The sequence below is a fragment of the Tyto alba genome, unplaced genomic scaffold (genome assembly GCF_018691265.1).
Source record: "Tyto alba isolate M040663 unplaced genomic scaffold, T.alba_DEE_v4.0 Super-Scaffold_24, whole genome shotgun sequence".
NCBI classification, from domain to species: domain Eukaryota; kingdom Metazoa; phylum Chordata; class Aves; order Strigiformes; family Tytonidae; genus Tyto; species Tyto alba.
The window spans coordinates 1,089,766-1,115,602 of record NW_024881298.1 but is presented as its reverse complement, the minus strand read 5'-3'; the positions used below and the strand labels follow the sequence as shown (position 1 = coordinate 1,115,602).

The following is a 25,837-nucleotide window of genomic DNA, read 5'->3' as shown; positions in this document are numbered from 1 at the left end:
TTCAGAACATCCTTCAGAGCTCGAGATGCCTGCCCTCTAATCCCACCTGCTTCACTGAAGGAATTGGGTGAAATTTCTCTTGGAAGCATCCGTGATTCTGCTACCCTAGTGGACTTAACTCCAAGTGATCCAAACTCTGCCGTCCTCTTGTCTCCTATGGAGTCTCCATGCAGGAAGGTGGAGCATAAAGTTAATAAAAACCGTTATGTGAAAGAACTTGATTTTGCAGAACCTCATCATGCTGAAGCTTTTAGCTATGTCAATACCCTCTCTCAGACAGCTTGAGTATTTCACTAGTCTTGTGCATATACAGGGACTGTAACCGAAAATGTACATTGCTGGGAGTCTTGAAACATCTTACAACAATAAGTCCAGGCGTGGATATGCTCTGAATATTAAGACCTGCCTCATCCTTGTGACGCCCAGGTTCTTAATTACTTGTGCTGGCCACAAAGATCCAGGACGGTTCCTTAAGCATTGTATTAAGGGAGGGAAGGGAAACCTAACAGACAAGTTGTCTCTGTCTCTCTCTCTTTCTCTCTTCTCCTTTCTTTAACAAATTGTAACTAGCTCCAAGTAAGCATGGGACTTGTTTACCTAGTTAAGAAGTTGCCATTGAGTATTTGTATCTCACCACTTGCCATGTCTTTTGTATTAATAAATTGTTAAACGGGTTGGCTGGTGGTGTTTCACCTCAATTCAGTATGAGGGTATCTCAAACTTGGTCGTAGGTCCCAAGGGGAGGGAGGCTGTTTTGAACAGCTTCTTTTGGGCTGCAGCATTTCTAAATTGTCGTCACGGACAGGATGCCCTTGTGATACTGATCCAACCAGAAGGGATCAGGGCCCTTAGCATGGCCCCTTCTTTAAGGAAGTGCCTGACAGGAGAGAGGACAGTGGATCTTCTTGGAAAGATCCACACTGGGTCCGTAAATGCACACTAGGCCGAATACTTTAGAGTAACCCTTTTGTATTGTGTAACAGTTGTTATCGGGATCAATTTGGGCATCCAACAATAGCAGAGAAGCCCCTCCTTGAGAAATTGAAGGGCTATAAATCCCTGTCCTCTCCTCTTGGCGTGGCTTGGGCCCAAAAGAATTGGCAGGCATTGGTGGATAGGATCACGCTTTTGGCAAAGGAATGAAAACTGGGATTGGGGAAAGGAAAAGCAACCATCTGTGCTGTTCTAGGGGCTGCGTTAATTGCGGCTGGAAAGGAAAAACAAGCAGAGAAAGAGACAATTGAATGCCTGTAAGAGCAGATAAGAAACTTGCAAAGTCATCTCACTGCTGAACATAACACTCCTCAGAGGCTTCATGCAATTTTGCCAAATTCACTAGACTGAGAGAAAATCTTATGGTATGAATTGCAAGAAAATAGGCAGGTGTTTGATGAGAGGATAGATCCGGGCTCCAATCAGGATAGCGAACTGGGATTTTTGGGTTTGGCCAAAATACAGGGAAAATACTCTCAGGGCCCCTGACAAACTGAAACAGAGTAGGTCTGGAGAGTCTGGGGACCTGGAGTTTTATTAACTACCAGTGATAACCATGAACCCTGGTCCTTGACCCAGAGGGTGGTTTATTGGGCAGGAGGATTAGACCCAGTGGAAAGAGGGGACCCTTTTTGTATTAAAACACCCACGTCAGGTCACATTTTGGAAAGCGTGCAGAAAACTGCTTGCCTCCAATTAGTGCATGACCACTTGCTGTGCCCATGACAGCCCTCCCCCATGCAGTGTGTGGCAGACCTTGAGAGGTTTCATTTCATCCTTTAATCAGCAGAGGACTTCCTAATGTTTTAATAGCCAATAGTAAACTCTGCACTACAGCCACAAACCAGCTGTGTCCTCAGGGACGTTGGTTTGCCAGAGGAGTCACTTGTGAGGACACTGGGGAGCCCCAAATGAGTCAAGCTTTGTATTTGTCTATGGGATCGCTAGCTGGGAGCGGGCGGGGTGTCGGTCGACGGGTGGTGAGCAATTGCATTGCACATTACCCATTTATACTGTCACCGTATTATTTTATTACTCTTATTAAACTGTTTTTATCTCAACCCGTGAGTCTCCCTTTGCCCCTCCGATTCCCTCCCCATTCCCAAGTGGTGGAGGGTGGGCAAGCAGCTGCATTGTGTTTGGCTGCCGACCAGGCTCAGACCATGACACCTACCAAGCCAGATTGTTCAGCCGTACTGGCTATCTCTCAAATGCCTAGATTCAGAGCAGAGAGAGAAGGGGCTGCTCCAGAAAAATCCCAACCCAGGCTGTAACACAGACACTGCCCAGATGCCCTCCAAACAGAGAACATACAGCTCCTGGCTCCCAATGCCCTAAGGCACAGCTTAAGAGCAGTACTTGACCTAAGGTCACAAGTAGTGATACAGGGAAATAACTGCTTTGCAATTTCGTAAAATTTTGTTTGCCTTGAATGTTATTTTGACGCCTTGAGTGTTCTTTTGAAACTTGTTTATTAGAGAGTGGTGACTAAGCTTATCAGGGACTGGTATTCGCTAAGGACTGTGTGTTAGAGGCAGGGGGGGATAACAAGAATAACGGTGTCAGCTTGACCATAAAACTGGTTAAAAGGCTGCTGAGATCACCAAGTACAAATAGAACATGCGTGAATGGCTAAAGTTCATCTAAAGGACAAAAGAGGAAGAGGAAGATAAGACCCCTGAAGAAGTAAACGACCACCAGAGACAGATCTGAGTCTGTGCAAACTAAGCCCACCTTGCTCATATATACGTATGTTTGTGTTGCATAATCCCATGAATATGTGTATCTGCATTGCATAAATTTTTGGCAAAGTGTGCTGTTGGTGTGCAAGCTAGGAGGAGCGATCCCCCTCGCACCCAGCACTGCAATAAACATACCTGCTTTATGACTCTTTGTGAGTTGCAGAGTTTGTTTCCGCGCTTCAATTTGGCGACCCCAGTGGGACCCTCTCTGCCCGGCCGCAGGACTGGCTGAGAGGGGGACGTCCTAGGCGCCCCCCGAGGCTTCTCAGAGGACCTCCCTCGCTCATTCGATCACTGCGGGGGCAGACAGGGACCCTCGGGGGACCAGGGATGTGGATTTAGGAGGGGATATCTGTAAGCCCTGAGGAGACGTTCTACACGAGGTAAAGAGCATTGGTGCTCGCCCCAGGGAGGCTGGGGTTTGAGTCCCCAAAAGGTGGTGGCAGGGTAAGTAGGACACCCTGACCAATGGTAACCTGGGTTCTCCTGGCCACGGTAGCAGGAGCAGGGGGTTGCAACCATCGTTATTGTCATCTGTTGTAAAAATCTGGTACCGTACATCATGTGTTGAGGTTTATATTGTGATCACTGGGGCCTCTTTGTGTGACTGTTGTATGAACAAGACGCAGTCTGACTGCGAAGCGAGTGTGGAGTTCCGATCTGCAATTCCATGTTCTCTGCGAGGAGAGCGGCAGGAGATGAACGAAGCGCATGTTTTTAATGTTTTTGGTGGGGAAGAGAAGTCTCGGTAAAGTTTGGAAATGATTTTTAGTGTAATAAATGTCAAGGGAATTGGTCTGACTGGGACAGAACTGAGCACTCAGGTCAGCTTAAAAGAGCGTATTGTGGGAACCTGGGAAACATGCTAATGTTGGTTTTGAGGAGAGAGGGAAAGTGGGATGAAGTCTCATACGCAGGACATGTTCTTTACCCTCCAAAATCACCCCAAGTACCAAACAGCCTGTGGACTGACGAGCCCACAGGATCCAATGGTTTTGGCTTTAGAGAAAGAAAATATGAAGGAAGGAAAAGGAAAGTTCAAGAGGTGTTGTTCAGCATGCAGTATAGGTCAGAGATGTACGACATTGGGGAAAATAAGGGATCCTGAAGCAGGAGACCTGCTGGAACATTACAAACCTCCAGTAAAAATACAACAAGAGAAAAGTGAGGACTCTGATACGGGAACCCTTCGGTAGTCCAGTCTCCTCTCACACCCGGAGTAAACAAGAAAAAGTAGTGGTACAAGCACCTCTGAGGGAAGCAGTGGGACGAAGCAGAGAGCCTGTCTTAATAAAGGTTCCCTTCTCCTCATTTGATCTTGAAACATAGAAAAATGGGGCAAAAAACTATCGAAGTGATTCTGTGGGGGTCACTAAACATTTCCAGTTTCTGATAAAACAGCATAATCCTGACTGGGATGATATTCAATTGTTATTAGACCATATGGCAGAAATGGACAAACAGCTGATACTGAAAACAGTCCAAGATCTGGCTAGTGACTTTCTTAAGAATACAGGGGAGGATATAAAAGAATATTTCCCCTTACAAGACCCACGTTGGAACCCTAACAGAGGGGCACACGTAAGATTGCTGAATACATACAGAGATTGGGTTGGAAGAGGAATGGAGCGGGCTACCCTGAAAACAATTAATTGGTCAGCTTTATATGCCACTTGGCAAGGTCCAAGGGATACCCCCTCTGAATTTTTAGATAAATTACAGGATACTATGAGGTGGCATACTCCTCTAGACCCAGGGTCAGAAATAGGGATTCAGCAGTCAGGGTCTCTGTTCATCGGACAATCAGCAAGCGACATCCGGAGGAAGTTGCAGAAATTGAAGCCTGCAGAAAGCAGGAACCTGGAGACTTTACTAGATGAGGCACAGAGGGTGTTTAGCAACAGGGAAGAGGATAGCCAAAAAAGAGACTGGCGGGTGTTGGTAATGGTGTTACAAGAAAGAAAAGAATTCAAGAGCGTGGGACCTAAAAGGCCCTTGGGAAGAGACCAGTGTGCATGGTGTAAAGAATGTGGACATTGGAAAAATGAATGACCAGAGACAGAAAGAGAAAGGAAGGATACAGGCCCACATTAAAGAAGATCGACGGGGACCTGGGGGGGCCTACCCGGATCCACTGTTACATTAAAGCTCGGGACATGACAACAGAGTAGAGAATTTCTAGTAGATAAAGGGGGAACATTTTCAGTTTTGGATCAAGCTTAACAACTATGGATGATAACTTTGTAACAGTAAGGGGAGCTACTGGCTAAAGTGAAGAGGCATACTTTTTAAAATCTCTTAAATTTAAATTGGGAAAACAGTTGGGAATACACAAATTCTTATATATGCCTAATTCGCTGAAACCTTTATTAGGCAGAGACCTATTGCAACAATTAAAAGCAAAAATAACATTTGAGAGAGGAAAAATGGAACTTTGAGGAGATGACCAACTAGATTGAACTTTTGAGTCTGGCCCTTATAGATACTCCTGTTATCTCAGGAATACCCGAGGAAGTTCAGAACCAGGTATATCCGCGGGTATGGGCCTTGGAGATACTCGGGAGAGCGAAAAATGCCTCCCCAATAATAGTTAGGCTGAAACCAGGGGTGCAGCCCATAAGAATTAGGCAATACCTCCATATGCAGAAGACAGGGAAGGAATCTGACCAATCATCGACTGATTCATTAAATTTGGGCTGTTAACAGAGTGTGAATCAGAGTACAACACTCCCATTCTACCAATCAAAAAGTCAGATGGGAGTTATTGAAGAGTACAGGATCTCACAGTTATTAATAAGACTGTTGAAGATCTGTATCCTGTTGTGGCAAACCCATACACATTATTAACTAAACTGGCATTTGAATTGATCTGGTTTATCATACTGGACCTGAAAGACACCTTCTTTTGCCTACCCTTGAGCCCAGAAAGTCAGTTGCTATTTGCATTTGAATGGGAAAACCCTGACTCTAGGAGAAAGGCCCAACTAACATGGACTGTGTTGCCACAGGGGTTTAAAAATAGCCCCACTCTTTTCGGAAACCAATTATCCAAAGACTAGGAGCGGTAGGAGTGACCACATGGAGTTAGAGCAATACTACAATATGTGGATGACTTATTGACAGCCAGATAAATGAGAGAACTATGTATAGTATGGACAGTCAGTGTGCTAAATTTCCTCGGAGTTAATGGCTATCGAGTCTCTCCACAGAAAGCCCAAGTGGCTCAGCAGCAGGTGACTTACCTCGGATACGAGATAACTGCTGGTCAGAGGTCTCTAGGCACAGCAAGAAAGGCGGCTATCTGTCAGACCCCTCGGCCACAGAGAGCTAAAGAACTCCCCACGTTCCTAGGAATGACAGGATGGTGTCACCTATACAGCTATGGACTCCTGGTAAGGCCACTCTATGAACTGTTGAAATCTAGTCAGAAAGACCTCACCTGGAACAGGGGAGCAGAAAGAGCATTCCAACAACTGAAAAGGAAGCTCATGGAGGCCCCTGCCTTGGGGCTACCAGATACTACTGAGCTATTCTGGCTGTTCTCCCACGAGAAACAGGGAACAGCCCTGGGAATCCTAGCCCAGAACGTAGGACCATACAGAAGGGCAGTGGTAGTACATCTCCAAACAGTAGCCTAACCACTGAAGAAAAAGCACAAACACATTTACTGTTTCCCACAACCGGCTGTATAGTACCACGAGGACTACAACAAAAGTTACAGTTATTATGACATTGCTTATATTTCTTATGTTTATTACACATTCACATGAACAATATAGGTATTTCACAGGAGGAAGGGAAATTACTTTCCCCATTTTGTTCTTGTGGGTTTTGGTTGGTTGTTTTTGGTTTGGTTTGGGTTTTTTTAATATAGATAGTTCAACAGCCACAACAGAATTTGGCAAGAGAAAATCATTTCCAGCCTTATTTAGCAAGGAGTTATCAAGTAAACCCAAGGAAATGAAGACCTAAGGAATTCTTGGACATGAGCTGGCCACAAACCACAGATCAATCAAGGTATCTCTGGCACTTGCCAAATACACAGATAATCACACATTCAATTCAAAGTGGCTTGATACAGTAATTACAAACAAACCACAAAATGTAATACATGTTGCTGCTCTGCAGGCTTCACAGCAGATGCTAAGCCTCTAACAAGCAGTTGATCCTTCCCACAGCCTTACCTGGCGCTTTGGAACAGGTCTTCATTTATGTGCCTCACAGATACCCCTTCCTTGTATTACGTAGCAAATACAAAGAGATTTCTCTGATAAAAGGTGGAGCGCTCATTTCCTCAGCATTTATAGTCACTACTGTTACAAGGCAAAGTTAGGCAGGTAGGGTTTTATGACACAGAATGTATTTTTTTAAGTGAACAGCACAGGAAAAAAAAAAAAAAAAAAAAAAGGACACCACCCTCTCAGGCTTAAGCTATGGTGAAAAGCATGCCTTTTCCCTGCTCTCACACACCAGCATATTGGTAAATGGTATATTGTTTCCAACGACAGCTGATGCATCATCCTGTGTTGCCAGTCGTTTGAAAATCTGGAAAAAAGGAGAAAGACAGAGAGAGATACAGACAGACAGAGCACAAGATTCTTCTGCTCAGCTGAGAGAAGACACACCAAGCTCTAAAACTAGCTCTCCACTCTGCTTTCAGCTGTGCACTCTTCAGCAATCAGAGCCTGAGGCAAGGAGCTGTGCAGGCAGGAGCTGGTGCTGTGCCCACTGCAGCGCTGGGAAGCAGCACAGCCTTGGCTACGTGCGGCCAGGACAGCGGAGGGGAGGATCAAGAGGATTTCTGGGGGTGCTGTGACAGCCTGATGGGAAAAGCCGACAAGTGGGGACCGGGGCACAGCAGGAGTGCAAAGGGAACACTACACAAGGCACCTGGCCCCTCCCCAGCGAAAGCAAGCACAGCCCCATGCTTCGTGACACCGCACAAACTCCTCCGAGGAAGGAGGGCCGCGGCGTCGGGGAGGCCAGAAGTCTTTGGCCTCTGCCAGAGCCACTTGGCCGCCCTGTGAGCACAGCCCTGAGGCTCGCCAGGCCCGTCCTGCCCCAGCTGGAGCTGGGTGGCCTCAGGGGATGTTCAGCCCTCCTCTCCCCTCAGCCCTCCTCTCCCCACCAGCCCCAGTTTTTCCCCTGGGCTTTCCCCCCTCTCTTCAGTGAGCACTGAAGCAGTCTAGAGGCCCAGGGCATGCCCTCCTCTTTCTGCCACTTTTAGCAGCTGACACTGCTCTCTGTGCTAGGCAAAAGGCACCAATGACCATTTCCTAACTAAGACAAAAATGCAGACTCTAACAAGCCCCACGACTCTGCAGAGCCCTGCGAAAAAACACTGAGGAAGGAGCCACTTCCTACCGGCACCCCGTGGGTGGCTAAAACACTTGCCATGCAGGTGGTGGGCAAGTAAGAATATGAATACAGCTAGGGAAAGAAAGAAGAAAATTCATTAAAGAGAAACATGCTGAGCACACTGACAGTGTAAAGGAGAAAACCAAACCGATGCCGTTATTCAGAACTGCACACTACAATACCAGTGTGTATTTAAATGCTTCTGAAAAGTTAATACTCCTTCTAAAATACTGACTAAATGGTAGATGATTTTTCACAAAGATTGTTTTGCAGCTAAGGGTCACATTCCTCACCTCAAAATCTATACTCAGTTCTGGATGGGACTCAATGAAAATTGATCTGGAATGCTGAAATTGTGAGCCAAGCCAGGGACATCACTTACACGGGAGAGCAGGTCTCCTACGCAGCTAACAGCTCCCACTAAATCCCTTCTGGGCTCTCCAGTTTTAAAGACATACAGGAAACATTATTAAACTATGCTGCAGGGGGGGCTGGCAGCCACTTCTGTAGCAAGGATGCTGAAGACATTTGATTTGCAGGAGGTTCATGCAAACTCAAGGACTTCGAATAGCAGGTAGTATCACGGACACCAAACTGCACCGGGACCCAGCTGGCTGTAGTTAAACACCATTCCTCCCAAGCAGCACCTCCTCGCCACTGACCAAGAGTTGGACTCACACTGGAAACACTGTTGGCCTGTGGGCTGCTGACTTCTGAGCTGAAGTGCACGCCCCCCAGCACCACAGGGAAGAGAAAGGCCCTCCGTCTTCATCTCCTCGCTATTCCATAAAGCCTATCGGTGGGAAGAGTGGCAACAGCCCAACTGTCCAGGCATTTAGAAGAGTTTTAAGAAGTTAAAGGTCTCTGCTGTCCCCTGGGATTAGTTTCCATCTCATATACAGAAGATGAAAACCCCATTATTTGTTTTCTTGCTTGAAACATACCAGTCAACAACTACATCATTCAGAACTGGGGCTTCAAGGGTCAAGCCATAGACAAGAAAACTACATTTCTGGGAAGGGTCAGAAGTTCTAGGATGAACAAGGCTGTAAGAAAGGTAGATGCTCAAGTGAGAAAAGTGAGTAAACTGTGTTGGAATGCAGTTCTAGTTAAACTAGTTCAGAATATAATTACAACTTCGATAGCAATCCACTGAAAGGGAACCACACTGTACACGTCTTCCTTTATTAATTCCATCAGGCTTCTTTCACTAAAAATACTCTTTCAAAATTGAAAGCAGAAACACCTCATATGTTACTTCAAAGCAGTGGAAGAGGCAGCATGGAAATGCTTGTTCTTCGAGGGCAAATTGTCTTGTGAGCAATTCCAGAGTCTTCAAGGTCTCCACTGTGAAGCTGCTAAACAAATGTAAATAGTTGGAATAAGTACAGCTCCACAGCAATAACAGTCCGATTGATGGAAACATAAGACTATCCAAAAAGCAAGGTCAGCTGAAATGCTTCCAAAAGAACAGCTTTGTTCTGAACATTAGCTTAGAAGTTTTTTTCACATGCTACAATAGAGGAGTCCTTTGATCTGCTTTGACCTTTTGTACAGTTCAGGCCACAGGAGAGTTTAGATGTGATCATGTTCTTTAAACTGAATTATTTTTTAAAGAATCTAAACTTGATCTAACTACTCATCAGTGGAGAATTTTATGTAGCTTCAGTGTTAATTATCTTCCCTGTTAAAAACATAAACCCTTTTTAAGGTTCAGGTACATCTGTTTTCCACCACAAGCTGCTGGTTATCACTGTCTGCCAGATTCAAGAACTCCTGTTAGCCCCAATTTTCCAGTGTCTAACTCAATCTCATTCCACCTCACCTCTCTGCAGTCCAAGCACCTTGAACTTTAACAGCATCTTTAGACTTCTTAATTCTTGTTGTCCGTCTCAAGTCCCTGTCCAACTTGCCAGTACTTTCCTTAAACTGTTGACAAAGTAACTTAGACAACAGTGATGGGAGGACAAATATGGAGGTAGCATAGCCATCATACCCTTCAACCACTTCCATTCCATGCATATTTGTGATGCTGTACTGGAGCATTTTACCAGATATTTGTCATCTGAAAAACAAACAAAAATTAGGAAAAAAAAAAAAGCCACTTGTGAGCACAGATCAGTAGAGAAGTCAGCAAACAAGCATTCATGGTACATTGTCAAAGTCTCATGAATTTCAGTGTAACTATGCCAATGTGTGACTTTCAAAGAATTTTCTGTGTTGGTCAAACTCAGCTGGCATGGCAGTCAGACAGCAAGACTCATCATCCAACAAGTGTCCTACACAGAAACAACTTTTGCTACATTCTGCTTTGTCAGTTAAAATAATGCCAACACTTAACATGCAAAAAAATTAAAACAAATACTTCAACTAAATGGACTCCAAGCCTTAAGACTAATACTAACAACATCAATGATAACAATATTAATAATGAAGATGATAACAATTAGTCCTTTAAAAGCAATCAGGTATGCCTTCAGGATCAATCAGGCTTTTGTATCACTGAATATTATTTTTTTGAACATGTTTAAAAAAACAAAACAAAACAGAAAAACCCCACAAAACCCAAAAACTCAACCAATGAGTTTCTCTTCTACCAGTTAAGACACTTGATTAAACATTGCGGGGAAGGAAGAATAAAGAAAAGACTCATAGAAACTGATTCAGATCTCGCAGGACTGCATTCTTGCTGTCTGTAAATCAGGAACCTCTACATATTTTATTTCAAATTTATCTTGTTAAAGCTAAGTCTCCATATCTAGAATATATGTTTCATTCCATGTGGGAGCAACATGCTGAACGCCTTCTAGCAAACAAAACAGTTCAGACTGGGCTCATATACAGCTACTGCTGGCACAATACCCACATTCAGCAACAGTGAAATTCAAAAAATGCCCAATTATGAAAGTGTTTTAACTCCAAGAACTTCTGATACTGCACTGAGGAAGTTATGCATACCTTCAGAGAAAAACAAAACAAAACAAACAACCCAGCTCCAGTAATCAAGTTGTATTTCTGCTTTTATTCAAATAAATTTTAAAAAATACTTAGAGCAAATATTTACATGTTCAATCCAATTACTCTTCAAATCCTCCTGATTAATAAAGAACAGGTTCTTACAGTAATTATCAGAAGTTCTTAGAACAAAGCCTTGTACTTTTGGAAAAGCAATTAAGTGTTTGCTGAACATTTAACCAGTGTTGAAAAATCCACAAGAGAACACTGTTCCTATAATATGGTATTCCTCCATCTCCCCCTGAAGGCAGAGGCATTTTCAGACCATGAGCTGCTTTACAGGTATTGAAACCACCTAGTAATGGGTAAAGGACATTTCAGAAATATGGCAAATTGTATCACTGATCTGAAAAAACTGAAGACAGGTTTTTGTAATAAAAGTTTCATTTCAGTCATAACATCATTTTTCAGTTTTCTGAAAACATGATGGCACTGGAAAAATCTGATTTCTATCCAAGATAGTATCCAAACAGATGGCTTTTGCAGGTAAATTCACTTTGTATCTTTAAAGTCACATAACTAAAGCATAAATGTTTTAAGTTCAAACCTTTTGTCTCTTATTCCAAATACTGCTAGTTTTTCTGTGCTTCATTTCTCAATCAGCCATGTTTTCTGCACTAGGACAGCCTTTTATTCCGTGGCTCGATTGTTAGAGCCAATATGATCTGCATTTTCAGGTAAACATACTCCCATGCTCTGTAAAATGTTAGAGGTGGGTCCTGCCAGTCCAGATTGAGCACTGTAGGATTCGAGCAGGTTAGCTACCAGGTTCTGATCCACATCAACTGGTGTCAACTCAGTATCATCAGGGCCAGCACTTTGAGACGTAGTTGCATTAACAGAACTTGCCTATAGTAAGTATAAAGACAAAGTTTTATCAAACTTTATAAACAGGTTTAAAAAAAAAAGACAAACCACAAGAGAGAAGAAAACAAGGAGACAGTTCTGCAGCCAACAAAGTTCAGTATGTTCCACACTGTCTTGACAGACAGGAATTTAGTCACCAAATGCGCATGCCAGTTAAAAATCATCACTTTCCATTATACAGATAAAGTTCCAAGAGAAGGACATAGAGGGTTACTGAGTCTTGGCTCCCTTTCCTATGGGCGTGATCTTCTACAGCAACTCAAATAGTCAAGCTGCAGCTGCTTGCCTTACTACTGAAACAGGGTAAAACAGGGAAATGAAACTAAGTCTTGCAAACAATGTGCAAGTTAAAGCTTCCCTAAGTTGGTTTTCTTCCCACGCCCCCCCCCCCCCCCCAGAAAAATACACCATGGTGCAGCTGCAGCACATTTTGCTTGCACATGCAATTTTCGCTTTATTTTTTAATAATTAGTTAGCACATGATTAGAAGACACAAGTTTTTGATTACATTACTCGGAATGATCACTTTTAGTATACTTCCTCTTTCCTACCAAAGCTCTCAACACTTTATGCTACAAACTAGAACTCGAGGCATACTTACCCCTCTCTTTTGGACAGTGAAACTTTTACCAACGTTGGTATGTGCCAGTTCACGGTCCATCTCACTCATGTATGACTTGAGACTGCCTATAAGCTCATTAGGCGGCACCTTCTGGTCTTGCCTTTGATCTTCCACATCTAAGTCTTCATCATCCTCATTCGAGAAATCAAACTCCTCCTCTTCATCCAGACCATCAGAATCCAGCTCTTCTGAGTCTGCCCCTACATATATATTATTTTGTGTCAGTACAGATAGCAAACAAATCAGCTCAGCGACCATGGGTGACGGATGGATGACCCAGGAAAGCCAAATAACCATGAGATATTCTGACAAAAGAAACAAAGAAGCAATCTCACCTAAAATTCTGTCTAACGCTTTTGTAAAAGAATCTACATCAAAGGTAACATGGGATTCATCAGGTGACCTGAAATCTAAAAAAAGATTTAAATAAATAAAGCTTTTAGGCTTGCATAAGCTGACACAGACATAAGCCATACAGCATACAGATTTCTCTCGAGCCTAGACTGAAGTTGGAACATTTCAACTGATGGTCTTGGAAGTGCTTAGAAGTCTGAGGCCTGTATGAACTAGGAATGAAACAGCAACTGGAGGAGTTCCTGGCATGAAAGAGAAAATAAACCCAACAACTTTAACCGTTTGTTGTGGTCAAATAAAAACTGCACAGAAGGGAACCAAAATAAGCATGCCTGAATCTTTCTGGAACAAAGTGGTGGTGGTACACCTTAGACAAAGATTTAAAAAGCTGAGAATCTTGGAGGTCTCCTGCCTAGAAAGAACACTGCAGGCTTCATTCTAGTCTCTTTTAAGGCTCAGTGGTTTGCCCTTTTTTTGTTGTTTTTTTTTTTTTTTTTCATTTATTTTTTAAATACCTGAAAAAAGTCCACATTATAACTCAGACATTGACACTAACAGTAATTAAAAAGGATCAAACAATTAAGAGTATAAATTGAGTAGACCCTCATACGCTTGATACAGTTTACACAGCATTATTTTCTCAATATTAAAGCTATTAAAAAGAACTTGGACAATATGCTCCTACCTCACCCTTTGGTTTTTAAAATTAAAGGCCTGTCCACACCACAGTCACACACACTTTCTTAACTCCAGCACTTAATCTAGCGGCATTCTGCTCTTGCCTAACTAGTTAGGTATCTTCAGTTAGCACTCCCACTGTTGGGAACAATGACAGGGATCCATAGTGATTTGATTCTTTGCTCCTGCTTCTAGGTGTACAGTATGTGCTTTAGGTGTGGAAAACCAGGCCTAGTATATTCAAAATACTAATCTACAGGAAATATAAATTCAACTGTACCACAAAAATCAATAGTCTTAATTCACAGGTTCCCCCAACTTAAGTTTCATTTTTTTTCTTCACAGCTTCATCAGTAGAATCTTAGTCTGAACAGTCCTTCATGGCAGAAAAATTTCAGCACAAATGAACTTGAGATATGCATTTTAATAACACTGCTAAGAACTATCTTAATGAACAACAAGAAGCCTTCAACTTAAAAGCATTAAAAAATTTTAAAAACCACAAAACCAAACTAAGTAAGAGAGCTGGAAAATAACACAGCTTCCAGCATTTTTACCTGCACCACTGTCAGAGTGGTGACCAAACTGGTTTAAAAGCAACTACATATTCACTGGTAACATGGGTTTGTTTCAGGCCTCTGCTACGCTGAACGCTTTCAAACGTTGATTCTGCACATTACAGAATCAACCAAAGGGCTACAGCAGAATGAAAACACATTCTACACCACACACCAAACTTAAAAATACTACTGCCGTGGCATTTCTGCTCCTTCATGTGGTGAGACTTTGGATACAAAAGCCTTCATACTTTCAGCAACTGCTTCCAAGTCTTATTTCTGCTCTTCCTCATTTGAGGAAGGAAGGGACTCGTTTCTTGCCTCCTTCAGTATCTGATCTAGATCATCTGCTGTAATGTCCAGCCAACTGTCATCTGAAAGAATATAGGGCATATTTGTTATTCGGCACAAATCTGTCAGCCCACAATGGCCACAAAACCCAATCCAGATGGCTGAGAGTACTGCTAGCATTTTGTAGCTTATTTTTGCACTGTTAAGTTTTCGTGCTGATACAAAATAACATGGGGTATAAGGCAGAGAGAGGCTGAAAAGAGTGTTCGGATTTCATTTTACTACTTTAAAACCCTGCTTTACATGCAGCTTCAAACTAGCAGAAATTGTTGTAGCCACAGGTAATCCTTCTGCCACTAAATGAAGGAAGAAAAGGCTTACACTATAAAGGGAGACCTTCCACTACAATCATTAATGCTGAATGTTGGATTTGCATGCTAAGGCATCATTCAGAAATCCAGATGTGACCTGTGCTGCACACTGGCAACAACTGCATTCCTGTGACATGAGTGAAAAGAACCTATTATATAAAGTTTATGCTGGTCTTGTATTGGCCATCAGAGTAGACCAGATAGTAATTAACTTTGTATTGTCAGTACTGGAATTGATTTATTATTATTCTTAAATGTTTAAATACCTCCTGTCTGGTATCCAGTTGACACAAAGGACTTGATCTGGTATAAGTGTGCATGGTGTTATCAATCTAGTGGTATCAAACCAGAAACTGGACTGCGTATTTCGCCAGTTCACAGCCCCGAGCTTATACAGACGAACTGGTTGCCTTCATCTTAAATGTTGGCCCATGAATAACACCTCCAGCAGTCACATGGTAGGAGACTAAATCGATAAAGAGACTGGTACAGTGCTGTGAACATTCACCCTCTTCCCCAACAAATACTCATTTGTGATAGGAACAGTCCACCCCCCATCCGGCTCACCATCCTCTGGAGGAAGACAAGCTGCTTCTCTCTCAAATTCCTTCAAATCAACAGTTGTTGTCTGTAGCAGTGTCAAGATTTCATCACCTGGGCTCACTTCAAAAGAGCTAGAAGAAAAAATTCCATTTACTGAAATGGATTTTTACTAGCATTACGATAACTGTGGCATCACACACACTACACGCAAGTTTTCACTCCAATTCCTCACGATTCCTTCTGTGCAAAGACATCAAAAAGGTAAGTGAATCTGGGGGAAGTACCAGAATACTACACCAATAGCATTAGCCAAAACAGGACACAGTCAGTTACTGTTATTCCTTGTTGATGGCTCCAAAGCAAATTTCTCATGCTTCTTTTGTTATTTATATTTATTTTGCCTTGGTAAACATTAGGACTGCCAGATCCCAAACAGCACAAGACTGGAAACTCAAGCAACTAACAGTCAAGATATTATGAGTTGGCAAACCCCCAGATGTTTTTGTAATGATTTATTTTTTGGATTTGTTCTTTTGGAGAAATCTACAGCCAGCTGCCTCTCGTAAGTAGAGGAGACAGATTATTCCATATTTCTTATTCACTAAGATTGATTTTCAATTAAGCTTTTAAACACTTTCTATAACCAACCAGCCAAATGATGCTTTTCAGTCACCTCTTAACCCACTTGGAATAGCTTAGCATTTTACAAAACCAAGATAAATAGTTACTCAAGCAGTAACTTCTACTAGTAGAGTATTCTAGAGGAATTAATACCCCTATGTCTTAGCCACAACACCTATGTTAAGTGTACAGTGGAGAAAAGGGTTCGGGTTTTTTGTAACAAGTATTAAAAAAGGTAAATTAAAGTACTTGCAGGTACTGTGTATGGTTATTCATGAATTTCAAGTAGCTCTTACCTTTCTGGCTTGGTAACAGACTGTTGGAAGTAATCTTCTGCCCTGTGCAGCACTTCCAAGTATTTAGCAGATCCTTCCATTTCTCCTTATTTAATGCAAGCCACAAGTAGGAATCTAAAGAATTCTCCCTCCCCTTCCTTTCCACAGACATGCTTCGTAACAATGACTATTTGTCAGACAGAAATTTAGTTCTGAGAAAAATCCAAACAAGTAATACTGCTGTGCCACGTATGCTTGGAACAGAATATAGGAAAGGGGCGTAAGGTGTTTTCACTGTCAAATATGAATTGAAGTCTTGTGCTACAATATCATATGGTGTACACTAAAAACAAAGAAATTACTGATTCTTACAACACAGTGTATTTACCATGCCCAAGTTACAACTGTGCAAGGATTGTGAATGAATCTCTTGGTTTTGGGGAACTACCCATACAAGTGGCATTGCAGTACTGTAAGCATATTCCCCTTCTCTTATATTTACAAGATATTAACCTAAGCATTCCGAGTTGTCTGATTCTATAACCTTCAAATAAGTAGTCAATTTATGACCAATTTGTAAACTTCAAATAAGCAAAGGCATCTTTTTAAAAAAAAAAAAAAAACAAACAAAATAAAAAACCCCACACAAACAAAAAATACACTTACATGGCCCCAAATGTATCGATGGGTGTTAAGTATAGATCTTAAAGAATATTTAATTCTAAATGCATGCAAATGAAATGTAAAACAGTTATACTGACAGTCAGCCACACTGTGGTTTCCTTTATTCGAGTGTATTTCCACTTTCTTTAGATGAATATCACAGCTAGAATGGGGATGTTGAAGACTGTGAACCCCTTCATCTTGAATAAGCATTTCCGTTAAAGCCACCGAGTGAAATAATCACCTGGTTTACTCTATGTAGCTGGGTAAAGTGTTTACTATGACAATCCCAGCTCTGACTGCTGCGGGAGGAAATCCTCACACAGCTCCGCGTGCTAAAATAATACCTTAAAGTAGTAGCAGCATGACTGGATTTCTACATGCACCTAAGGTCACTCAGGTCTTGCATCTCATCTGTGGCTCCCTCTGCCCACGCTCCCGCCCTGCACGGGGGCTCCCCACACAAGAAGGCTGGAGCAATCTCCTAACAACTGTGCTCACGCAGAATTTGGGAGTGCAACATCCTGAAGTACATAAATAGATCAAACCCATCAAGCCACAAACTTCCTGACAGTCTCCAGAATGGGCGTGTTTTTTTCTCCAGAGCACAGAGGTTTTGGTGTTAATTTGAACAGAGAGGAAAACTGGAGTCTGCTTCACAGAAACGACAAGTCAGAGGAATACACCATTAAGCTAACTAGCTGCAGGGTTGCCCAGCAGGTGGATGACACCTGGGTTGCTAGTGGAACACTCTTCTATAGCCTTGTTTGAGGCAGACACATATGGCTCTCTCAGGCATTGATGCAAGCTCCCAGATGGACTAGATCATTGCTGACACCTTATTATAAACCCCAGAGATGAAAGAAGGGGGCAGAATTTTTGAATCACAACACAGGACTGCAAAATATTAAAATTTCCTAAAAATCAAGTTTACAACAGATTATCTCAACTTCTTTCTGTTGAAAGGAGCTACTTCTAACCAGGAACAGAAAACTAGAGGAAAATGCTGAATCAAGAATGATCAGAAGAGCCTTGAGGAAACTTAAAGACGGGAAGATGCTTAATATAAATGTGTATCACAACTGCATATATGGAGTTACAACTATGACATCTCTGAGGATGCAAAAAATTATCTGCTGTGCAGCTGTTACTGACACCACAGAGCTTCTGTCTGGAATTTCTTGATTGTGGTGGAAGGGGAAAGGAAAGAAGAAGGAGCCATTTAGACATTACGGATGCATGACGTCTCTGAAATGTCTGTATCCTAGAGGACTACCGAAAAAATATTAAAAAAGAAAGAGAGAGAGAGAGAGAGAGAGAGAGAGAGAAGTCTTCCTACAGGAACAATTGGAGAACTAGCAGAAATACAGTGGGAGATAACAGAACCAATTGAATACAGCATTTGGTTTCGGTAGGTGTCAGGGACATCTGAGAACATCTCAAGTACACAAGGTGACTATGGTGTATTTTACACACCACGGTCAGAAACAGAAACAAACATTCTTTTGACATTTTTACACTGTGAAATGAGACTATCCTTAGCACCCAGTTAGAATTCTGCTCTTCTCCTTCACCCAAACAAGACTCAAAGCTCACAATATCACAAAGATGACTTATTAGGTATTTTCTCTTGGCTCCAATATCTACTATACCACTTAAAGCAAGCAAGTTAGATCTTTGAGACTATTATAACTCTGTGACAAAACTTTCCAATCTCAAAACCAATTCAACTCACTGACCCTGGGAATACATCAGGAATTCTGTAAATTCATGACTTGGGGAGATGCTGAAGCTGCTAAAGTTTATCTGCAGTCCACTTGCCAGCGGCCATAAACTTAATAAGTATGCCAACATCTTGGAAGCATCAGCTAAATGTGCAACAGCTAATATATCGCAACTCATTTATCTCTTCATTTTCTAGAGGAACAACTGTGCTTTCAGTATCTTCAACCATACAATAATTTCAATGTCTTAAAATCACAGTTGCTCCCAAGTTTTCACTCACAGCTTTTAGTGCACCTTTTATCTTCTTGACCAATGGGTAGTTCAGAAGGTTTTTCTTACAGGTAAAATGCAACAATCCTTGAATCATTTTGTAAAATAAAATGTTTATAAGTAAAGAGACAAGGGTATCCTTTTCTTCTTTAGAGCAATATAATCTCTACCTCCGTCACACGATGGGCCTCACCAGGAACGTCCAGGAGAAGCCTCAGTTTTGTAGGGATCACTTACGAAAGGGCGTAGGTACAATGGGATTTCCAGCTACGTACGCTGCATCTGCAGCTACTTCAATGGGACAGCTTCTCTTCTCTGCAATACAGCTGTTCCTCTGGGAGACAAGTTCAGCTGGGCAAAACCAGAAAAAAGATGACAACTATCTCCCTTCTTTCTCAGAACCCTCAAGGATATATGCTTCGCGGTTCATTTTCACCATGTTAGAATGCAAAAGCTTCAGGGTATTCTTTCCTTTATGTAAATCTTCAGATGCAAGACATAGGAAAGTGCAACGTGCAAACCTCTGCTCAGGGCTGACCTAACAGAGGGCAAATTAAAGCCTTTTGGCAACAGAGGCTTTGGTTCTCCTGAGGTACTCGTTCAGATGAACTCCAGGCTGAAAAGAAACAGGAAGAGACATACTAATTAATCGGCATCCATGAAAGCATAAGGAAATACAGCTCAGACTGGAACTAGCCAGTTTCTGGGCTGCAAGGTATTTCCCAGTACTATTAATGTGTCTCAAAGCAGACAAACAGCCAAAATCTCCTCATTTCCTACCAACTGCAGGCTTCACTTTTACAACCACCAAATCAAACAGATTTTTTTCCTAGTTTTACTCTTTAGAGGACTGACAGTTTCAGCACCATCCTGGGTTTGAGTGAGTGGTGGGGTTTTTGGTAGCAGGGGAGGGGGATACAGCTGTGGCCCCCTGGGAGAAGCTTCTCAAAACTCCCCCAGCTCCAAGTCAGCTCCACCTCTGCACCAAAACTGAGCCAATTACCTGCTCCTCCGTGACAACATAGTTAAGACAGGACCTGGGAGGAGGAGTTGGACTTGCAAGGAAGAGTTGTGACATTTGCGTGAACACCGAGGTCAGTGGAGGAACGGAGGAAGAAAGGAGGGGGGAGGTGTGCCGGAGCAGAGACCCCCCTGTATCCTGTGGGGAGACGGCAGGGCGGCCCCCCCCTGCCACCCATGGAGATCTGCGGTGGAGCAGACGCTGATTTATGGCCTGTGAGGGGCCCCACATGCCCAATTCAGGCGGCTGCGCCTGAAGGCACCCGGGACCCTGCCGGAAGAAGCAGCCCCCCGCTGCTGCGGTTCGGCGCTGGGAGGTGCAGCGTGCGGGGGTGTCCCACGCCGGAGCAGCTCGGGAAGGGCTGCAGGCCCCAGGGGAGGGACTCAGTTTTCATCAAAAGGCTGTTAAGATCATTAGAACAGAGCAGTGGTTTTCATCTACAGCTGTGAGTTTGAATCCTCACCTCTGTACCCACTGCAGATGACCTTCCTCTTGCAACTGAAGAGATGTTTAGCTCCCTAATCCTCAGTACATTAAATCACTACATTAAAAAGTGAGACCACCGGCATTATCAATCTAATAAGACACTGTAAGAATAAAGATATTTGTCAGATGTTTTGATGAGAAAGCTTTGCTGTAAGATGCTAAGTAGAACAGGTCAGATAAAACACACATTTGACAAACATTGGCAGTATTTCTGTTCATCAACAATGGTAGCTTTCTAAAAAATTTCTGTTACTATAAGCTATGTGAAAGCAGGCACCAAACCAGTACCATCGTGCAAGCTGCTTTGATAGGACAGGTGGATCACACTGTTAGGCTTCCCAATTCAATAAGGATAGCTCATCACTGAAAACATGTGAAGTGAAAACTGGGTACTTGCAAAAAGTTAATCTCAAATGTGCTGTTTCTAAAAACCTGCTAGGAAGGTTATTAAAACCGTATGAGCAATGGTAAAGGGTCACAAACACAGAAAACATCCCTGTTGAAAATATTCACAGAACCCCCTTCCAGTCCACTTCCACTACCCATACAGGTTTGGTGAGGAATTATAGTCAACACAAACCTGTAAAAGAAAACATCTACTCTCGAACTGCACTGGCCAACTGAGGCGATTAGTCTGTTCACCTCTAGCTTTTATATGACCGAGTGCAATCTTTAATTTAGGAGTATTGTACCTTATCTGCACATGTTTTCACAAATGTTTAATTTCATTTTGCTTAACACTAGGTAAGCAAGACCAACAAAACCAGTCATCCATTAAGGTGAAACAATAAGAGAAGAACACACACCCATCCGGTATTTCGCAGAAGGTGCCAGTTCAACAGCCATGGAGGTTCAGTCAGGTTATTTATAAGTGTTCCTCACAACTTCTCTCCCACACCTCTGCTACGCTCCTCAACACCGACCAACAGGGCAGAACTCAGGCAACTCACTTCTGTCTTATGAAAATCCCAAGCAGACCATGGCAAATGTCCAGCTGAAATTCCGTACCATACAGGCCAAAATATGCTCTACAAATTAGCATCATCTGACTCAATAACTAATGGTTAAGCAAAAGCAGAAAATGAAGCAATACCATTTAAGTCCAGTAGTTTAGGAAACACTGATACATTTAGGCAATTCCATATAGAGCATCCCTACCAGATACAGGACTAACAAATTCATATTAATTCTTGCTTCACGTGTCATTAACACCCAATGGAATGTTTAACGGTGCTGACAAGTCCAAGGTAAGAATGGATCACTCTTAATTATCACACAGGAAAAATTTCATGAAAGTCTAGAGGAAGAAGGAGGTTGTTAAAAGAGATTGCTTCATAGCTCAGTCACAGACTGCCCACCCCTTTCCCTCTATGAAGTGGAGAACAAGTAGGTTACACGTACGAATAAACAGAATAATGGGCTCAGCTACACAGCGTAAAGATGTCATTACAAAAGAATCGCACACTCTCCTTCTAATACTCTCTGAAATCAGGAAGAGTGGAAGTTGTGTTTAAAGAATAGAATACTGTTGGAAGATGCTTGCAAGTACTGGATGCTGAAAGTTAAAAACAAAGCACAGTAGCCTGTTACCAAAAAGCGGTAATTAATTCACTCTCTAAGACTCAATTTTGGGGTTTTAGTAAGCAGGCGTTCTTTCTTACAGCGCCAGACACACTGCGGGGAATTGCTCCTCCTAACGTCTGCGTAAAGACAGAGTCAACAAACACTGGCAATCACTGACTGCCATTGTCCATGGCAGACACTGGGCATCCTCATTAAGTGGGGTCTGGCAGCCTGCCCAAGTTTTAGTGGGGTCTGGGAATGCCAATATATTAATCAGAGGACTTTTTACATGCCCTAAAGGGGGTTTATCCTAGAAAAGTCAACCATTTGGCACAAAGAAAACTTACTTCAAACCTAGCAAAGTTCTCCACTGGCAATAAGAAGAGAAATTAAATTTAGATTCTCATTAATCTCTGTCTCCTACCTGAAAGAAAAATTTGATGTAGAGCAAGATCAGCCAAACACAGTTTGAAAGGTCAGAGTGCTGTCTGCAGTAGGATTTTAAAGAAGAGAAAGGCAGATGTGAACAACACAAACGCAGTACATCAATAAAATGTTTCCTTTTCATTCTCTTGTCTCTTATGACCAAAATAATCTTAATCAGGAAGATTAACCATTACTATGCTGAGTGATAATGATCGGTGATATGGGTAGCTGCACATTTCCACTGCTTAACCAAACAGTAAAATGCATCTACATTTAACACATTCCAAATAGGCTCAATGAAGGCTTATGCTACTGAAATGCTTATATTAAATAAACAGAGATAATGAACACAGAGGCGTTTTGCCAGCATGAATCACAGAACACACTATAATGCTGTGAACACTTACTCAGCTGCAAGCACTCTTTCTACTGCAGTCCCCCTGTCAGCTGAGTAACAGCAACAGTGAGTCTCACAAGTAAGCAAATAAAACTCCTCTTTAAAATAAAGAGCTTACATTTCTCTTTCAAATACGAGGTTCAGAGAGCACAATGAAAAAAAAGGTCGACAGCTTTCCTTCACTGCAATATTCTGCCTGAGCAGCACACTGTCGTGGGTTGAGCCTGGTCGGCAGCCAAACACCACGCAGCCGCTCTCTCCCCCTTCTCTTTTGACAATACGAAGGGACAGAGAGCCAGGCTTGGGGTTCGAGATAGGACCTGGCATGGGGAAAAATCACCCTTTATGGAGCTTCGAGATGCTTATTCCAGGGGGCCACCCCTATAGCTCCCTCCCCTGCTACCAAAAAACCCCGCCACTCACTCAAACCCAGGACACACACAGAAAAAATTAAAAGTATACTGGACAAATATGCCATTATTTCATTCTGAGACCCCTTCTGCAGACTTACATACCTAGAGAATCCCACTCATTTCAAAAGTTATCCTATCATTTAGGTATCATTACCCACTAGTATTAGAAATTGCTTCAAACTGACATTTACTTCAAACTTATCCTCTTGGTTTGTGAAAAAAATTGCTGACTTCCTGACAGTAGCTCCAAAATACCACAATGCCTTCAGAATGAACAATTAGCACCAGAGATTTAGCAAGAATTAATTAAAATCAAGCCAAATCAAATGATTAGTGTACATATTAGATGTCTGGCAAAAATAAGATTAAGTTTGGTGGGAAAGAAATTTTTAGCTATCTAGGCTGCCTCTGCTTAGATATCAACCTTCTAGGCCAGACGGCTGCTCTTACAAATAGCTGTCAACTGAGACAAGAAAATGTCTGTGGATGAATCATTTCACGACAGGGCTGGATTCCCAGCAACGGACAGCACCACGGTTTTGGCCTCAGCGCCTTGAATGACCGCTGAGACCAGCTTGGTGCCACTGAAGAATTTCACCGTTACCACAGAACCAACCTGCAGAAAAATTCATCTCTAAACTCCTAGAAGTATTTGTGCACCGCAACCCACAACTCACTTGCAAGGCAGCTCTTTTAAACTATTAGAAACCAGAGAGAAAGAAACTTTCCCAAGACCACTCACTCGCAAGTTAAATGCAACCATGCCTGCTGAGGCAAGGGTGGTTGGGCAGGCATGCACTTTGTAACACTCCATTTCTCTTAGAGATTATACGGAGTCCAATCAATTACTTTTAAGATACCTCTCTATTATTTCAATAATCATTTATTTCCTTCTGGCACATCATATCCTGAAAGTATTCCACATTATTTTAGACAGCATCACTGAAATGCAACTAGTTCTTGGTGAAAGGGCAGCAGCCACTAGACAGGAGTACTGCAGGGCAGCTGGGAAAGAGAGAACGAAATTTTGGTCAGGAAAAGCAGTGGGAAAGCTTCTCTCCCCTACCCTCCCCCAAAAGACATGGTACCTTCAGTGCACAGAAAACAAACCACTCACCTTTTCAAGTCTCACCTTAAAAGTCCCATGAAAACAGCATTTTATCTACTTAAAAATAACAAAGGGACGGTTAGTTCCAAGTTCTTAGGTTAAGCTACTGGTCAGCAGCTTTAATATCACCAAACTCAATACAACTGTGCCTCAACCCTGAATCCCAATTGCCTTCTACTGCCACAGGTTTTCTTGTAACAAGTCTAAGATGCTGAAGACCAAATTCAAACTTCATCAGTCAAACACTGCTTAGTGCCTGTCATGTTTCAATTACCATAAACCAGTGGTCTGAAATACCCTGTCTCACATTTCTAACTCATTTTATGTTACACATTTATCATCAGTTAGGCCTGCACAGGCATCTGAATTTACTGGAGAACACGGATACGCCTTATGTGTATGCAACAATCATCTTCACATACCTAAGAGCCGGAATTAAATATGCTGCTGTGAACACAGACTATATAAAAAGATGTATTTTTCACTTCTAGATGTAAATGCCTATAGCTGACACATTCCAATTTCAGTCCTCCTCACACCGCTCGCTTACGTATCACAGTTACTTAATAGCTGGTGCTAAAACACCGGTACAGATAGAGCTGTTCAGAGCACCACCACTCTTTCAGCTAAAAGGGACGAGGGGATGTTGATTAGACTGCCTCCCACCAGCGCACTGGTCTTCCAGCAAACCTTCCCCTTTTATTTACAGCCAGGAAGCCACAGTATCTCTGCTCTCATGAGCGGAACCACACACGTGTGCACCACACACACAGTTACTCAATTCTACTCAGCAGTGCATCATACGGGGTACTGAATCAACTCGGGAGCAGTGCAAAGACGAGCTTTCCCAAAACATTATCCTAGAAATGAAATGGGAGGGCAGAATAAAAGTTTCATCTAACCAACGCACTCAGGGGTTGAAGGCTGAGACCCAAAAGACACTTTCCAGAAAGGAACGTTACCATACTCACGCAGCGTCTATGTTCTTACCTCACCTGTGCCTACCAGTAACTGCCTCTCGGGCTTTCTGACCAGCAAAAACTCTCCCTTTTTGGCTAGCCTCAGCTGTATGGTGCTGCAGACATTTCACTCTCCCCGTCATGCGGTGCAGCTTTTCAGTCCACAAACATTTTAATGCAAGAAGTTTTTAGGAACAGCCAAACCTCTTCAAGACTTTTCCTTCCTGACAAGAACATGTCCACGGTTTAGACCAATGAGCTTTGATAACACCACACACTATTTCTAGTGTCATACAAAATTATTCACCGCATTTCTGTTCTCTTGCACAGCCATCCTTTGCTATTCAGAAAAGATTCTGAACACTAAGGAAGAAAGTCCCATTAAACCTTTATCATTTGAGGTGTTCAGTTGCGATCGCCTAACAAAACAGGAGTTACTTTTGCACATTGCCCATTTCCCCCTTTATTCTTTAGTGAACTTAACCTACCCACAACGGCGCGTCCGTCTCTTCAGTGAGC

At 42.5% G+C, this 25,837-nt stretch overlaps 1 protein-coding gene across 10 annotated transcripts; it reads right to left on the bottom strand.

Moving 5' to 3' along the window:
* Positions 1-6,398: 6,398 nt before the first annotated feature.
* Positions 6,399-16,875, bottom strand: LOC116959132 (protein ecdysoneless homolog). 10 transcript variants are annotated; one of them, XR_006165708.1, is made up of 8 exons: positions 16,309-16,875; positions 15,416-15,522; positions 14,438-14,560; positions 12,933-13,007; positions 12,577-12,797; positions 11,656-11,957; positions 9,919-10,158; positions 9,260-9,451 (listed from the first exon to the last, which is right to left on the bottom strand). XR_006165708.1 is itself a non-coding variant. In XM_042797233.1 (5 exons), exons 1-5 carry the CDS (start codon positions 16,386-16,388, stop codon positions 11,739-11,741), a joined length of 702 nt encoding a protein of 233 aa, XP_042653167.1. In that variant the 5' UTR covers positions 16,389-16,875; the 3' UTR covers positions 11,096-11,738. The 10 variants fall into 10 exon arrangements, 1 of the variants encoding a protein (XP_042653167.1); XR_006165705.1 differs by lacking the exons at positions 9,260-9,451; positions 14,438-14,560 and adding an exon at positions 6,399-7,280 and having other exon boundaries at positions 10,090-10,158; XR_006165709.1 differs by lacking the exon at positions 12,933-13,007 and having other exon boundaries at positions 14,362-14,560.
* Positions 16,876-25,837: the final 8,962 nt, after the last annotated feature.